The following is a 17,767-nucleotide window of genomic DNA, read 5'->3' as shown; positions in this document are numbered from 1 at the left end:
GAGGCCAATCAGCTGTTGATAGTGCCTGCACACGCTGTACGTGGTGCGGAAACAACTGGTTCTCCCGTGGCACTCTCCATATAGTGACGTGGTCAACGTTAGCTTGTACAGCAGCAACTTCTATGAAGCTGACATTAGGGTTATCGTCAACGTCCATTGCAGGTCCTCGTCGTTCTAGGTCTTCCCCAGTCGCGAGTCATAGACTGGAATGTTCCGTGCTCCCTAAGACGCCTATCTATTTCTTCGAACGTCTTCCTGTCGGGACATGTTCGTTCTGTAATTCTGTCTCGATACAAAACTAACCGCGCCACGGCTATTGCCCCGTGCTAATCCATACATCAAATGGGCATCTGCCAACTCCGCATTTGTAAACATTGCACTGACTGCAAAACCACGTTCGTGATGAACACTAACCCGTTGATGCTACGTACTGATGTGCTCTGAGCACTATGGGACTTAACATCTATGGTCATCAGCCCCCTAGAACTTAGAACTACTTAAACCTAACTAAGCTAAGGACATCACACAACACCCAGTCATCACGAAGCAGAGAAAATCCCTGACACTGCCGGGAATCGAACCCGGGAACCCGGGCGTGGGAAGCGAGAACGCTACCGCACGACCACGAGATGCGGACCATATTTTCTCGCAGATATCGCAACACATCCCGGAGGTACCGTCAATTAACCGTCTGTCTCTGTGGCACGAATCCACGATGAACAAATCCTTCAAAATCAAAGAAAACTTCAGCTTGGTTTTCACATTAGATCTGACCTGACGAGTTTTTATTTTTTTTTTATTTTTTTTATTTTTCTTTTTTGCTTGGAGAACTTTTCCCGGCCCACTATGAAGTTTGAACCTTGGTGTCGACGACATAACTGTAGACTCACGTCTCATTTCCATTTGTGATTTTCTTTAAGAACATCTCGTTCTCATTTGCGCGATCCAAAAGCTCTTCTCAGACTGTGAGGCAGGTCTTTCTGGTCTTGACTCATGAGCCGTGCGACGAACTTGGCGGCAAAACGACGCATTCCAAGACGCTTTGTCAGGATTTCATGACATGATCCAACTGAAATGTTACATTCTTCTACAATCTCTCGAGCAGTCAGTCTTCGATTGGAACGCACAATTTCGATGACGTACCTGAAATGAGTGGCGTCGGTAAACCACGAAGGACGTCCTGTACGAGGGTCATCTTTAACTTCCGTCCGGCCATTTTGAAACTGTATAAACCTCTCGTATCACCGAGAACGGCTTAATCACTCATCGCCATAGGCTTCTTGAAACATTTGGTATTCCTCTGTAAAGGTTTTCCCGAGTTTAAAGCAAAATTTAAGACGGACGCGTGCTTCTCTCTGTCATCTCGAAATTCACAAACTGTGCGACACAACGTTCTTCTCAATACAGCAACTGTACAAAACTAACAGACATTCAACAATGAAACTCCCGACGGTTATACATTAAACACAGGCGTGTGCAAGGGTACTAACCGCATTTCGCTCCAACACACCATTGGCACGAAATTATGGATTTTCCGGAATTTTTGGAACAGATATCGTAGACATAATTAAGTTTGCACGGAACTCTCAGAGCGCGTATCCCATTTGCGCTTCTCTCTTGTTTTTTTCCTTTCTTTTTTTTTTTTACGAAGTGAACGATTTTACATCTCTGATCGTTTAACACAAGTTGCCACTATCTGTACCGTTTTGAAATTTTATTAAGGTCCAACTGAATATCTGTGCAAATTTTTGTCAGACGTAACTTCTTGATGGACAGCTGTATCAACTGCAGTAAGCCTGAGGTTACGATTAATATTGTCTACCAGGTCGTTAATATACAAAATGAACAGCAAGTGTCCTAACACACTTGACTGGGATACACCTGAAGGTACTCCTATATTTGTCGATGACTCTCCATCCATAACAACATTCAGCTTCCTCTCGCCAAGAAATCGGCAATCCACCCACAAACTTCGTTTCATATCCCATGCGATCGTAATTTTGTTAATAACCGTGGGTGTGGCACTGGTCAAATGCTTTTCGGCAGACAAGAAGCATTGCATCTGCCTGACTGCCTCGATCCATAGGTTTCACGATGTCATTGGAGAAAAGCGCGATTTGGATTTCGCGTGACAGATGTTTTGGGAATTGTATTGGTTGGCGCTGACCGTTGCGACCGAGCGGTTCTAGACGCTTCAGTCCGGAACCACGCGGCTGCTACGGTCGCAGGTTTGAATCCTGCCTCGGGCATGGGTGTGTGTGATGTCCTTTGGTTAGTTAAGTTTACGTTGTTCTAAGTCTAGGGGACTGACGACTTCAGATGTTAAGTCCCAGTGTGCTTAGAGCCATTTGAACCATATTGCTTGGTGTGGTGAAGGTCAGTTCGCGATGCCACATTACCTTTGAGCTCAAAATATGTTCTCATATTTTACAACACAAGGATCTTATTGATATTGCAAGATATTGCTATTCTAAATCAATGAAGGTTTGGTTTCACAAATTTTGTCACGCTCAGGCTTGTGGTCCGAAAATACGATCGAAGAATACAACATTAGTAGAAGGAAATTATCTGTTCGCAATACGACGTTATGAAATATGTTAGTATGTGGTGTCATAAATTAGTAGCTGATGTCGCTGTCGCCTGATAGTGCAATGGTGTTTGATGATGAGCACACCTGTTCGCGTCCTTGTCCATAATACGAGGGAGTAAGGTGTCTACCGTTTCCGATCACCAGATTCTGGTGATGTGAGTTAAAAACCTCCTCAATGTCTCTAGGAGTGAGGGAAAGCGATATTCTCTAGGATGATTCAACTGTGGAAAGGCGACGTCAAGATCAATTTTACCCTTAGTCGTATTCAAGGATAGTAGAGAAGCAAGATTTGTCACTTGTTTTCATTTGCGTAATGTTCCTTAGCAGCATAAACGGAACACCACTGTTCGAGCTTTCATCACAATAATTCACGCTATATAGATATAATGTTCGCGGATGTATATTACGTCTAAGCAACTAATTGATGGCAATTTAATTATTGCCATACGCGTTTCACTTCTTTTATTTGTGGAGCGTCTTGAGTGGTGATGGCGATTTTAAGCGCTGTTAGCTTTTGCGTGTTGTCTTGTAGATGTGTTTCTAACGGACACTATACACAGAAAACATACACATGCAGAACATAAAATTGAAACTGCAAGTAATGTATCCGATGTATTGAATCGAATGTTGGTGGAAGAACGCAGGAAATCGGCCAACTGGAACATGGACACTAATGAACACATCTCCAGGACAACAAGCATGAGCTAACAGAGCTGGACATCGCCATCACCACTGAAGACGCTTCAAAAATAAAAGAAGCGAAACACGTATGGCAATAAATAAACTGCCTTCAATCAGTTGCATAGACGGAACATACATCCACGACTTTTGAAGCAACTGGAGAAAGACGGTAAATAGAAAAAATAAGATAATGTCTCTGCTGATCCATTATGGATGCGGGGCAGTGGCTGGTCAAGTATTAAAAACAAAAAAATTCTCCAAACAGCCGTGCAAATTGCAAACAAATTTGTAACATGCAGTAAACCAGTTCGACAATGTCCATTGATACTGTAACAGACTGGACAAGCATTGAAAAAAGTGTGATGTTAAGAATAACGCACCTTCATCTAATCCTTTTTATGTTGTAATATTGGTGAGTGGATAAGCGAAAGTTGCTGATAAAGTTCAAGCAGAAGCTAAATATTTTCCGTGTATGGTTAAAAATGTTGTGCATCTAACGTTCTGTAAGAGGAAAGGGAAAACAACTTTCCGATTAAAGTTTTTGTATTGCTGATGTCCGCGTTGGCGAATTTCTTTGTTAAACAGATATAATGTAGATGGATAAGAAAGAATTCCTTTACCTGTATACTTCTACTCTCTGATTGTTACCCACAAATATGGGCCTCAATATTCGGTGTCGTACGGATGACTAAGCAAGCAATAATAATTATAATAATACATCCTCTTTACAGCGTATCCGGTTAATCATTCTTCCACGAAGCACTCGTATTATGTTAGTAAGACTCTTAATTCTTACTTTCTTCCTTACAGTACTCTTTTGTGACGTCTGTGACGTCACTGGTGGTGGTGAAGCCGAATGCTACGTCTGCAGTCAATCTCGATGAGCCCAACGCGCCAGGAGAAGGTAATAATCTTGCATTGATCTCTGTTTACAGAAGTTTTGACATAAAGCCGATCTGACTTTTTCGAATAACATATAAATAATGTAAATCTTTGTTATTCCTTCAGCCAATTATCATCATCACAAGGCCTTTCCTTTATCCCATAGTTGATGCACTTCTGTTAAAAGTTGGGAATTACCTAGCATTGTTCTAAGACACATGTAAGTTAAACTCTCGAATTGTCCACAGTCTGTTTCACTAAAAACTTCGTGAATCAATATAGATACAGTTATTCTGTAATGCAAAGAGAGTTAATCACATAATAGGAATGTTTATGGAGTGACTACAACGTCCTACCTGCTCACGCCGCCAGCATCATATCGGAATTGTCACGTGACGCGATTATAAAGCTGTTTATACATTTATTTATTAGTTACAGTAATGGTGAATAGTTGTTGCTACTACGAATGCAGATCGTGCTACATCGAAAGTGGAAATGTTACGTATAGTAAGTACCATTGAAACCTAGTTACAATAATCATACCATTTATGAGTTGAAAAATAGCGAGAAGCAGGTTAATAAAGAACTGATGTCGTCAGGCTAATTTCTGTGACTGTATGGTCACAGATTTATGAGCCAATGAGAGATAAATTCGGTAGTGTGCGAGTGGACAGTTAGTAAACCTATTGAACGTATACACACATCGAGCAAATTTCCCCTGCAAAATTTTATTCGGGTTAGACAGGTATCCAAACTATTGTGCTAATTTAAAGTAGTTACGTTTAGCTATGGCGTGCAGAATGAGTATATGTGATTAACATTTTAGTTTCTCTAAAAATAAACGAATATTAAACATTTGGAACGAGAAAGTGAAAACGGAAGAATTTTGTTCCTAAAAACATTTGGAAGTGCGATAAATTGCTAATTGATGCATTCAGTAGCTCCAAATTCGATGTTTTCGCGACATTTCCCCCTCCCCCTCACCACCCCGGAATGCTAGGAAACCGTTTCGTGATACCATCGTAGCAATCGCATAATTTGCGAAAACAGGGACTCGATAATACGACGAAATGGATTTCAAAACCTAGGGATAGAGAAGTCCGGCAAGAAAAAGGCATGTGTATAAGGTGCTATGTTTCTTCTTTTTGGTGGTAAATAAGTTCAACTGACGAGATGCTGGTGTTGGACAGCACTCGTGATGAATGAGTCATAAAGACTGCTATCCCAATCCAGGGAGAGCTGCGGCCTGTTAGGGAACTCGCCCGCAGCAGCCCTCTGTTATGTACTGGACTATTTAACATCAACGCGACTCCTATAATAAGCAAATACTGCATTTAGCATCTCATTATTTTGTGACATCCCGCGAAGTGTACCGCCAGCAATTACAGATGATCAGCGTAACACCAGGAAAAAAAAGCTTCGACTATTTTGTAGCGAAAATTACCAGTGACCGCAGAATGTCCTCGTTATCTCGAAACCACCATCGGAGTAAAGAAAAAGCGAGAATTTAAACTCGAAAGAATAAAATCTATATTAAGCTAATTCTGTCAGCTTGTTGAACAAATTACACTACCTGAAAGCGTATCTCGCGTTCAGTGTCTGCAAATACACTGTCATACATGTGTGTGTTACAATCATTTCAGACAATCTTTCATGACATTGGCACACTTGTCGGAAAAAAAACATTCATTTTACGTTTGACGACAACACTTTATAATTCAAGAGAACGTTGCTGTTTTATACACTATCACAGGTCCCTTTTTACCAATGGGATGCTATATCATACTAGAATTCACGAAACTAATAGTGAGGGCCCGTTTCACCCTGTATAGTTGGGAGTTTGAAATATCGTTAAAAGATATAGCTGCAATGGAAAAAAAGAAACACCTGTCATGAACCATTCCATGGTGCAATATCTATCTCTTCCACCCAAGTCGTTGATATCAGTGTGATAGCTTAAGCAATTATATTGGTCATGAGATTCAGTTTGCATGGCGAGTAAGTTTTTTTCAAGTAGTTGGATCCCACTCGCAAAGTAGGCCAAATGGGAATTCATAGAGGAAAGGTGATGTTCTTTTCTAGGTACATTATTGTGATATGATATCTGAAGCTGACCACAGAGTGATTCTACAGCTCACAACATACATTTTGCGTAAGGAGCGCTCCATTAAAAACGCGATCATAACGCTTATGATACCATCACCCTGCATAAAAAGCGGTCTTGAGTCTGCAGGAACACATGGGTCACTGATAGTGTTAACGCTTTCTAGTGGAAATGCTGTCCGCAATTTGGAATCAAGTCTATTAATTTAACTACATATTTGTGTCTCACGGTCCATTCACGGATATCACCCAAACATTCGTTATTCTGTAGCATCCAACAGAGAAAAATTACGAACTATAAAAACTCCGCTAACTTTATCCAATACATTTTTACCACATCTGACACTTACGATATATATCGAAAACGAATACCATCTACATGTTAGCATCGAGCATACGTTGCGATCCTATTAAATACACAGGTATTTATCCGTCGGAGCAGGTGACCATTGATCGAAGCCACTTGCACAGACCGGTTTAAACTTGCATTGCCAGTCGCAGGAGAGGGTCCCTGTTTCTTTGTTTGCTACACCACTATTTCTGCTGTAACACCCTTTGTACACTGAATTACAGTTTTTTTTTCTGCCACGACTACGATGTCAGATTCTAAGCTGACATTAACACGTTTTTGTCCCCCAGAAAACTAGACATCGCACGGTGTAAATCTCACAACACACCCACACAATGGGTAACTCAAATGAGAGACACTCACAAGAACAGGGACGTGGAAGAGTTTTGAGGGATTGTGGAGCGTTACCAAACTGCTAACCGAAAGTGATTGATGACCTCTATATTTCAAGTCATTATTGACAGTGGAGGGAAAGCTGATGTCGCTGTGTTCCATTTGATTGATTCCTCATATTTTCGCCATGCACATGATCACTGTTTTGTTGTCAGCCATTCATGGAAGGTGTTGCCCCCTCCACCCTTTCTCCATCTCAAACAAGTGACGTCAGTCAATCATTATGTGGTAATCAACAGCTTACCAGTGGACTGCTAGGATGGAAAAGGCACCATCGATATACTGTAATAATAAGCAACATTAATGATAGTGCGATCAAGTTTAGCAATTTTGTCATAATTTTAATAACGACCAGTGATGCGGCAGGATGCGTACCAATTTCTGTATCATCACTAAACAGTCTCTCCACGACTTAGCAAGTTCCATAGCGAATTTAAATAGCCAACTGTGTGGTACGTTCATTCTTCGTTAATTCTCGAACATATACACCAAAGTATACCAGAGATTGACCTGAATATCTCTAGTACTTCGATCGTAGTGCATAATTTACGATCTTTCTCTATGTGGATGAGAGTCACAGGGCATTCTAGTATTCTTAGGATAAAGTTAGAGACTGAAAGATCTTCTCATATTGCCTTTGACCAACGCTCCCTGCAGTACTGGCATCGATTTAATCTGCTCTTGATCAGAAGTAGACCGCTACATTCTACATTTTGTGTAGGAACAGTGTGAACCGAGGCTGTAACTACTGGACGGCACCCACCCAAGAGCACAAGATTTCTCGAGATGCGTGAATGTCAAGGAAATTAGCTCTCTCCGACTTCTGGGTACAATTGATCTCGCTACCTATTGCAGTGTGTATTTACAGTACATCTTTCCATATCAATGGTATCTTTCAACTCCGACCGTCCACTGGGTAAGCTGGTGATTACTGCATAATGGTTGACTGACACCTCTCGGCTAAGATGGAGAGAGCCTTGGCGGAACACCAGATAACTGCTACTTGTCGCTGTGAAGCATGGGATTAAATGTAAAGGTCATCACCTCCAATCAGTTGTTTGGTAGTGTTCCTCCTTGCTAAAGTATGGTTCAATTTCCATATGCTTTGATGCCATCTATATGTTTTTAATTTTTTTCACCAATAAAGCGCCGGTACCTCTTTTTCATTGTACTTCCCCATGCATGTCGTGAAGAGCACCTTCCAGCGATGATCGACTCTGGAACAGCAACCATGTACATGACTGCAAAATGAAGGAGCAATGCTTTCGAAATGGAAAACCGAGACACTCGCAAGCCTATCGATGAGGAAGATGAGTTTAAGAGTACAGGAGAATAAGTGTACATTCCAGTACCTGTTGGAAGGGCTTTGCAATATCACAAACTCTTCCGGTCTCCACATGTTGCGAATTCTTCCACATTTTTGTCAATGAGAAATATGGCCTCTGTGTTTTATTTCCACCAGCCTGTCTTGTGGTAGCTGTGTAGTATATGCCATGCGATTTTCAGCTTTCTGTGAGAGCCAGATGATCGAAACATGTTAATGTCGGTTTAGCAGCAGCTGACACGGATCTCTAAGTCATGGTAGATAAAACAAAGTGTACGGCAGTGTACACTGATTGGGTGTGTTACAAACGAAAAAACAATGTATTAAATTGCCTATGAAGGAACAATAGAGGATACCTGTCGTGTGATTGATAGTCTGTTGGATTGGTCACCCTGCAGTACAGGTGAAACTTTACTATGGTTTGTGGTAGCGAGTACGATAATGAACCACCTGCCCCAGTGAACCAATGCGTGTATATTTAATATGATCGCCTTATATGTTTTGGTGACGGACATGAATGCACCCTGAGAGACATAGATGTCCTTCGGATTGCAGTAGCCGGCCGCTGTGACCAAGCGGTCCTAGGCTCTTCAGTCCGGAACTGCGCTGCTGTTACAGTCACAGGTTCGAATCCTGCCTAAGGCATGGATGTGTGTGATGTCCTTAGGTTAGTTACATTTAAGTAGTTGTAAGTATAGGGGACTGATGACCTCAGGTGTTAAGTCACATAGTGCTTCGAACCATTTGAACCATATTTTTTTTATTGCGGTACCTGTATGTAGTTTGGCGATGTGTTGCAATGCTGTAAAAAAAAACTTTGTCCTTCTTCCATGTCATGTATGATGTGAAGTCTTCCTAAATTTCCCAAGAAGAAACACCACTGTAACTGCTCGTATTGTCTCCTCTATAATTCGTGTTGCAGGGGAAATCTTCGTTTGGCTCTGGCCTTACACGCTGTACACGGTTGTCAGAGCTATGACATGTTTCCATTTCCACCAAGTGGTCAAAACGCTCTCATGTCGCATTAACTCAGCTCATCCTGTTTCCCCACAGGGTGCAGGTCTTAGATACAGTGCTGGCTGACTTCCGTTAAGATCCGACTTAAATTGTGACAATCACACGGACGAAGCTGCAGGGAGGGCGGGGCACGGACTTAGGAGCAGCTACAAATGCAGAAGGACTGTCTAAAAAACAGCGCTGGGGTTCTTGGTGTCTGGGATCCTTAGCAACTAGCATCGAAAAAAGGTGACTCGTTTCGAGATACGAGAGTGGCGCAAATGTGATTCACCAGTGTCTGTAAACATTAAAAGACGTTTCTACAGGATCCAACGCAAATATGTGGTTAAATTGATACATTTAATTCCAAATTGAGGACAGCATCTCTACCAGAAAGCGTTAATACTATCAGCGGTCCGTGTGTGTCTGTAGACTCAAGACCACTTTTTTATGCAGTGTGATGATAACATCGACATTATGATCACGTTATTAATAGCGCGCTCTTTGCGCAGAATGTATGTTGTGGGCTGTAGAATCCCTCTACGGTCAGCTTCAGATACCATTTTTCAATAGTGTTCCTCGAAAAGAACATCGTCTTTCATTCACGGATTCCCGTTTGGCCTGCCTGGTGAGTGTGGTCCGACTACTGAAAAAAAAAAGATAGTCGCAATACAAACTGACTCTCATGATCAGTTTAATTACTTAGCCTATCAAATCAATATCGATGACTTGCCACCTGACGTGTGGAAGAGATGGTTCAAATGGCTCTGAGCACTATGGGACTTAACATCGGAGGTCATCAGTCCCCTAGAACTTAGAACTACTTAAACCTAACTAACCTAAGGAAATCACACACATCCACGGCAGGATTCGAACCTGCGACCGTAGCGGTCGCTCGGTTCCAGGCTGAAGCGATTAGAACTGCTCGGCCACCTCGGCTGGCGTTGGAAGAGATGGCTAGGGCAAGATTCTTGATTGGTGTTTCTTTCTTTCCCATTGCACTAATATCTTTCAACGAAATTTCATACTCCCACCTACACAGGGCGAAACAGAATCTCACGATTTGTTTCGTAAATGCTAGTATGATATTGCATCGCATTAGTAAAAGGGGACTGGTCATAGTGTACAAACAGCTACGTTCTCTTGAATTATAGCTTGTTGTCGTCAAATGTAAAATGAATGTGTTTTTTCCAACATGTGTGCCAATGGCGTGAAAGAGTGTCTGAAATGGTTGTAAATGGTTCAAATGGCTCTGAACACTATGCGACTTAACTTCTGAGGTCATCAGTCGCCTAGAACTTAGAACTAATTAAACCTAACTAACCTAAGGACATCACACACATCCAGGCCCGAGTCAGGATTCGAACCTGCGACCGTAGCGGTCGCTCAATTGCGGACTGTAGCGCCTAGAACCGCTCGGCCACTCCGGCCGGCGAAATGGTTGTAACACACGCGTGTACGACTGTTTATTTACAGACACTCAATGCAAGACGCGCTCTCAGGTCGTGTAATTTGTTCAACATGATGATAGAATTAGCTTAATATAGATTTTCTTCTTTCGAGTTTAAATTCTCGCTTTTTCTTTAGTGCAATGACGGTTTAGAGATAACGAGGATATTCTGTAGTGGTTGATATATTTCGCAACAAAATAGTAGAATTTTTTTCCTGATTTTACACATGGCGGATATGTCTCTGCTGATCATCTGCAATTGGTGGCGGTACACTTCTCTGGATGTCGCAAAATTATTGAGACGCGAATTGTAATCTGGAGCCGAACGTAAAAACTGTATCGATTTTACTCATAAAACCAAAAGAAAAAGGACTTTGCCTATTTTCGTGGAAAGAGTACTTTTATTATGGTCGCCATTGTGTGTTTCTTCTTTAATACTTGCTTTGATGTTAAATAGTCAAGCGCAGAACGGTAGGCTGTTACGGGCAAGTTCCCTAACAGGCCGTGGATCTCCCTCGGTTAGGATAGCAGGTATTTATCACTGTTCTGAGGGATGCCGGCGTTAGGCAGTGCTAGCTTTAGGTAGCAGGGTCTTCCTGTGTCACAAGCAGCTGACTTCTGAAATAGCCTTCTGGAGAGTTCTCCTGTTAGGGGAGGGGGGGGGGGGGTTGTGCTACAAAATTTCCCTTTTGTGTTGCCTAGGAGCGTTGCGTAAAGGCATGCTTCATATCGGGACGGAACGCAAAGGGCCAGGTGAGGACTGCGGACATAGGGAGCTCGGCAGAAAAACAGCAGAGGGTGAACAGCGGCCTGCCCTTGCCGCAAGGTGTGGGTGGAGCAGCCAGTCATTTGATGGAGAATGTGTTCTCCATATAAATCGATGGATGGAGGAAGGCAGGGTGGGGGAGAGAGGGAGGGAGGGAAGGAAGGGAGAGGGCCACGGTTTCTGGCAGTTTGTGATTGTACGTAGAAGAGACTGTAAGTTCAACTACCAGCCCCTTTGCAGTCTTTTAGGACGGCGGTTTTCCCCAGTACATATGCTGCATTATGACCAGTTGATTACGAGTGCTGGTTTTTTCATGACAATTTCGAATTGTAATTTGAACTGTGTCGCGATTTTTTTTCATCGGTTGTGATAGCGGTTATTGGCTTCGATTACCTGGGCCGCAGGTGGGGTTTTGATCAGGCATCTGCAGCGGACTCTGACGTCAAGCACCGCTAGATACTGTATGCTTACAGGTAATATACTTTTTAAAGTCCTCTCTGTCGAAAACCAGCGCCTCGTCAGTTGAACGTATTTACCACTAAAAAGGATAATGAGAGTACCTTACCCCCCCCCCCCCCCTGCCTTTTTCCTGCCAGGTTGTGGGTTAAGGATAGGGTTTGAGTGTGTCTGTCTCTATTTTCGTGTGGTATTGTTGTACGGTGTCGCCAATTTTTTATATGTATTTCGCTTTTATGCCGTCCTTGTGTAGCGCTATGCATATGGTTGTGTAATTAGGACCATTCTTTGTGATGAATTGTGTAGTTAGGGTCAATCTTTTGGTCAGTTTCCCGACCACACTAAATAAATTACAATAATCTAACCTTCCTCTCTCGCCTGTGGTGGTTTAATTGTCTTAGGGGCGGTGCGCTTGGGCTTTCCGCCCAGAATGACCAGGGTTCAGGTCCCAGAAAGGGCACTACCAATTTACATTTCCCACCAGTTCCAAGCGCCTCTGATGGTTTAATAGTGTTAGGGGATGCACTTGGGCTTTCCACCCAGGGGACCAGGGTTCGAGTAACGGGAAGGTCACCACCAATTTTAATTTCCCGTCAATTCCCAGCTGGAGGATGAGGTGGGTTTTTAACACAGCCCTGTGACAATGAAATTTCCGCCAAAATTCGAAATTACCACCAAAATTCGAAATTACCACAAAAATTCAAAATTTCCACCAATATCGTAGGGGGTGGGGTAAGGGAGGGGAGGTGGAGGGAGAGAGGCTCGGGCCGACGTGCAAGCTGAGAAAAACCTGTGATGTCATCCAGGGGGGTGGGCATGGTCGGGGGCTGGGGGGTGGGGGGCGGGGATGGTCGGGAGTGGGGGTGATTAATTGATCAACTTAAATAATTTGCATATCAATTCGATATCAAAAGTGTCCTCGTAACTCCAACTCCCTATTACTGCTGTGGTTCTCCAGTGCTCTGTGCTAAGCCTTCATTACACCATATGACATGTCAAAGTTATAAGGTAGAAAGATTTCCCTGTGCAGGATCTCAGAAACAATCCTCAAAACTTGTAAGGATGTTGCCAGGTAGGTTGCACTTGGAAATAACTCTTTAGAAAAAAATTCGATACGTTGCGCCGTTCCCGAGTGAATTAACGTTGGATTTATGCAATCAGGCTGCCGCGCCCGCATATTCAAGTGGTGCGCCAGATACAGTTAGTGTTCAGTTTGAAGCATACCTATCGCGCCCTGCTTACCTTTGCATTATGTCTTAGGAAATACAAATTATTTCTCGAAACGAAGCACTTCATGCATTATGGAACTGTCTGTTATTCGGTACAGGATGATGAAAGCATTTAGTTTTGAATACTTTTCCTGTAAAACTAATCTTTTTTAGTATACGTAGTTTCATATTTTGTAAATCCAAAAGTGCAATGGTGGTTGGCGGCACATAAGATGTTACTTGACCATGTAAGTTAATTAATGTTACGACGCACAAGAGGAAAATTACTTCAAAGCACAAGACTATCGGACAATGCGTGGGCAATTAAAACAATGTAACAATTAACGATATCTCACTGAAACACTAGATCGTTCCGTCATGAAACTACCGATCTGAACTTAGATTGAACGGTTAAACGTCATTATCTGTTATTTTACTTAACAGGAAAGGCTTATTGATTTAGTTCTTACTGAAATTAGATCAGTTAAATTCATATAACAGTCATTATTCCAGATAATGAGAGCATACGGTGGACTTACGAATATCCCAGCTCATGTCTAGGTTACGAAGCGAAGAAATTCACAGTATACAAACCGTTTCTGAACGCTTTTGAACATCAAACATTTAATTTGCAAAAAGCTTACTTGTGTGAACATTACATAATTCTTGCACAATTTGATAACTGACACAGAGTATTTCACATGTGATATTCGTTCTTCTTTACTGACAAGGGGGCCTATGCGTAAAATAAACCTATAAGTTGCTCTCATAGCGTAGACCTGTTGTGTACATAGTTCCGCATTGTCAGCGCGTACACAACTTTCCCATTAGAACGCGCCCCGCTAAGCACAACAGCGCAGGCGCAGCGCTCGTCCGTCTCCGCACTACAAGATGGCGCTGCCATAGAGATGGGCCAAATTCTGCTTCCGCCGATCCGCGTGTTAATATGTAACGCAGCCAATGAGATTGCTGCTAGTGTAGAACCTTTTCTCCTCGTGGATCACACTCGTGCAGTGAGACATTAACGCGCGAGGTATTATAACGAGTGTACAGACCTCCGATCTGTCCATCTGCAGTTGTCCACACCAGTCTGTACCAGTCTGCATTTGTCTGTACCAGTCTATAGTCAAGTTTCATTCTGCGTCTAATAAGATTACCATATTCTTGTAAATAGCCATGAAGATAAATGTATAGACACTTTTGTCAAGTAAAAGAGATATATGTGAGAATAAGATTAACGTACCAATACCAAAGGAACTTCAGATTGTCAATTTTGGTCACCGTCAATCTGCTACTCTAAGTGTACAAGTGGCATTTCTATCGTCTGACCTAATGGCAGAAGATAAACACGCCACGATAAGACCACGAGATGTATTGCTGACATGCGCCTACTTCATTAGAGCAACAAGTCAAATAATCTGATGGTGTGTGTACTGAACGTCTTACAGTATGCACACCACAAGATGATAGTGCACGTGAATGGTGAGCCTTTCTTTCGGATTCGATCCTTACTGGTGTCCCACGTCTGAGTTTTGGTACTGCTCTCTTATTCGGCTTTAGTTTTTTTTTTACAGTTATAGTTTTTATTTTTTATTGCAAAGTAAATTCCCATGCACTGTAGCCGACAGTTAAATAATTACATAATGACCTTTAGGCATGTCTGACCCCATGAAGAAAACTCTAGACAACCTCTTTGATGAATCTTCCATTTTGCTTCGTGAGCTGATTCAATCATTCCAGACCAAAAACTTATTTTTTCTCATCCTCGTTAAATAATTTATATTGTAATTCAATACAGCCAAGTAACACAGTCCCACCATAACTCAGACTTTAAATAAACCATTTACTAACGCCGCTAATTATGGTTAAGAATCTCACGGGTGCAGTCCTATGGTGCTCCTGAAACATAAACTAGACATTGAGACCTTCCTTATCTTTAACTCCAACAGAAATAGTCCTGGTTCTTATTGGCCACGCTGTACTAAAGCTCTCTTGCCTATGACGCAAGGTGTCAGCACTTGTTGCAGTGGAACATGCGTTGTGTTGTTGTGTTGCAGCAGCGTATCCTCCGGTTTCCTTCCAAGGACTACCGCCGCCTCCTGGGCTTCACGCAAAGCAGTCGTTACCACAGAGCTGGCCGCAACTCGCGTCGCACCATACATTCTCATTCCATCATCAATGTGAGTACCATACGAATGAACTACTTGCTTCTAGAAGATGTAACAGGACACTGGTATTGTTGCTTGTCCAAAGGATGTTGTGTTTCTTTCCCAAGAGCTGTAAGTGTACAGTAGTAGACTTCCGCCTCATGCGCAGATGTTTATGTTGGTTAGCGTCGAGTAGGATTCAATTTCAGGCCTATCTAGCTCGCGCCTCGCGCTTGCAGGCTAGCCCACGTGGCCCTCCAGAGTGGCAAGCTGAGTCGACAGCTGCGAGAAAAATCTGAAGCATTTGGCCATAGTGTGACATAAACTTTGTTTTAATTGCTTGGCGCGCTTTGCTTACTACCTGCCATGTATTTCCTGATATCCTAAAAAGACTGTTGAATGTCAAGCCATAAAGTCCAAACAAAGATATTGTCAATACTTCTATTGCCGGACTTGTGCTACCTATTCTAACAAGGATAGGCAACGAAGTTGGGATCACGCAGTTACTTCAGACTTTGTAAACCTTGTAATAGGCAATTAAAACAACAAAATATGCAAATAATAAGGTATGCTACTCTTGCAATTCCGAGAAAATCTCAAGACAAGTCTTACGCGTCTACTATGAAAGTGATGTATTTGTGCGGATGTTCCAGCCGCAAGAAGTCTTTGTGGTAAAGTGGGTTGACGGCACCGGAGCTCAGCGTGTTCAGTCAGACTGTTAACTGCCTTCTGTAATGAATAAACTGAGTGAACGGATCAACAGTGAACTTTAACGGGTGTCATGGGACGTCCGCATCTAACAAATGCAACGAACAAAATGATATTAAAAAGTGGTTGGGATTCGCTAGCAGCAAGAGGGGCGTGGAGAACGCATCAGCGAAGGGAAGAAATTAATATACAAACGGTCTCTGAACGCTTTTGAACATCAAACATTTAATTTGAATGAAGCTTACTTGTGTGAACATTACATAACTCATGCGTAATTTGATAATTCACACAGAGTATTTCACATGTGATATTCTTTCTTCTTTACTGACAAGGGGGCTTATGTGTAAAATAACCCTATAAGTTGGTCTGATAGCGTACATGATAGTACACGTGAATGGTGAGCCCTTGGTTCGGGTTCGATTTTTACTAGTGTCCGACGTCTAAGTTTTGGTATCGCTCTCATATTCGGCTTTAGTTTTACTTTCTTACAGTTATAGATATTTTGTTTTGTTTTTTGTTTTATTGCAAAGTAAATTCCCATGCACTGTAGCCGACAGTTAAATAATTACATAACACCCCGCAAACGCTTTTTTTAATCTATTTTTTCTTCATCACTGGTCACTTTATTTAATTTATATGATGAAAAAAAAACAAGAATTTTCATGAAGTTATAGTGAATTTCGTATTTTACTTGGCTATTTACTATTTTTAATTAAATTTTCAACGACGAGGATCAGGCTCGGGTAGCCCAAGTCAAACCTCGATAAATAATGATGCGAATGGAAGTTATTCACAATCAGTAATATAGTAAGTCTCAATGTGACAGCCCTGAAGTGTAATGTACAATCACTTGTCTTATGTGCTCTCGACATCACACTTTGCAGGATATTATTGGTCACACAGTGCACGGAAAACATAAATTGAAACTTCATGCAAATACTTAATGCAAATCCAAGAGGTTTTCTTTTTCATTACATTATGTCTCGAATGTCACATAAATTAAATAATATGATCGCTGATGAAAAATAATTCTTTGGTAATTATACTGAAACGGAAGCCGAACAGTCGCCTCATACACGATCATCTTATGAACCTTGAGCGCTAATCGCTTTTTTTAACTCATTTTCTTCATTATCGTTCATTCTGTTTGTTCGGGGCGGACGTCCCCTGAAGCTACTTCAGTTTCAGCATTGTTCCATTAACTCAGTTTTTTATTACAGAGGACAGCTAACCCTCTGACCGAACACACTGAGTTACAGTGCTGGCAGGTCACGTGACCACCATGAACTCTAACGTCCAGTACCTACGCACGGATACACAAGCCACATAACAGACACGTCATACTTCTTTTCAGATTTTCTATGAATAGCCAGAGTAGTGCACAGTTCTACTTGAACATTATATTGTTTTAATGGCCTATTTAAGATATACACAGTCTGAAGTAAATCCTTGATCCCGATGTCATGGCCTCCCATTGTAAGTAAAAAATGCATTTAAATTCTCGTACAAATTAGCTGCAACACGAAAACCGAAAATTTTTCGGTGCTCATGTATGGTTCTCCTCTCGGATTGCAAAGCCAGTATGTTAAGTCTTCGTGACGTAATCAGCATTTTTCGAACTAAAAAAGAAAACCACCTTTCTGAAAGCTAAACCTCTGCTGTTCTGATAAAAATAACCACTATACCAAACTGCTCTACACATCCCCCCGCCCAC

General features: G+C 42.0%; 1 protein-coding gene across 12 annotated transcripts in view; it reads left to right on the top strand.

Moving 5' to 3' along the window:
• Positions 1-17,767, top strand: part of LOC126339612 (inter-alpha-trypsin inhibitor heavy chain H4-like) — a 173,455-nt gene that overhangs the window by 96,831 nt on the left and 58,857 nt on the right. For 6 of the 12 annotated variants that reach the window (XM_050001645.1, XM_050001649.1, XM_050001656.1 and 3 more), the window contains exons 11-12: positions 4,082-4,175; positions 15,256-15,378. In XM_050001645.1, the coding sequence (XP_049857602.1) occupies positions 4,082-4,175; positions 15,256-15,378 (217 nt within the window). The remainder of the gene's footprint in view (positions 1-4,081; positions 4,176-15,255; positions 15,379-17,767) is intronic. The other 6 variants (XM_050001657.1, XM_050001655.1, XM_050001648.1 and 3 more) reach the window with 1 other exon arrangement.

Source organism: Schistocerca gregaria, chromosome 1 (genome assembly GCF_023897955.1).
Source record: "Schistocerca gregaria isolate iqSchGreg1 chromosome 1, iqSchGreg1.2, whole genome shotgun sequence".
Lineage (NCBI taxonomy): Eukaryota > Metazoa > Arthropoda > Insecta > Orthoptera > Acrididae > Schistocerca > Schistocerca gregaria.
The sequence above is the reverse complement of the archived record's forward strand: the minus strand, read 5'-3'. Positions and strand labels throughout refer to the sequence as shown.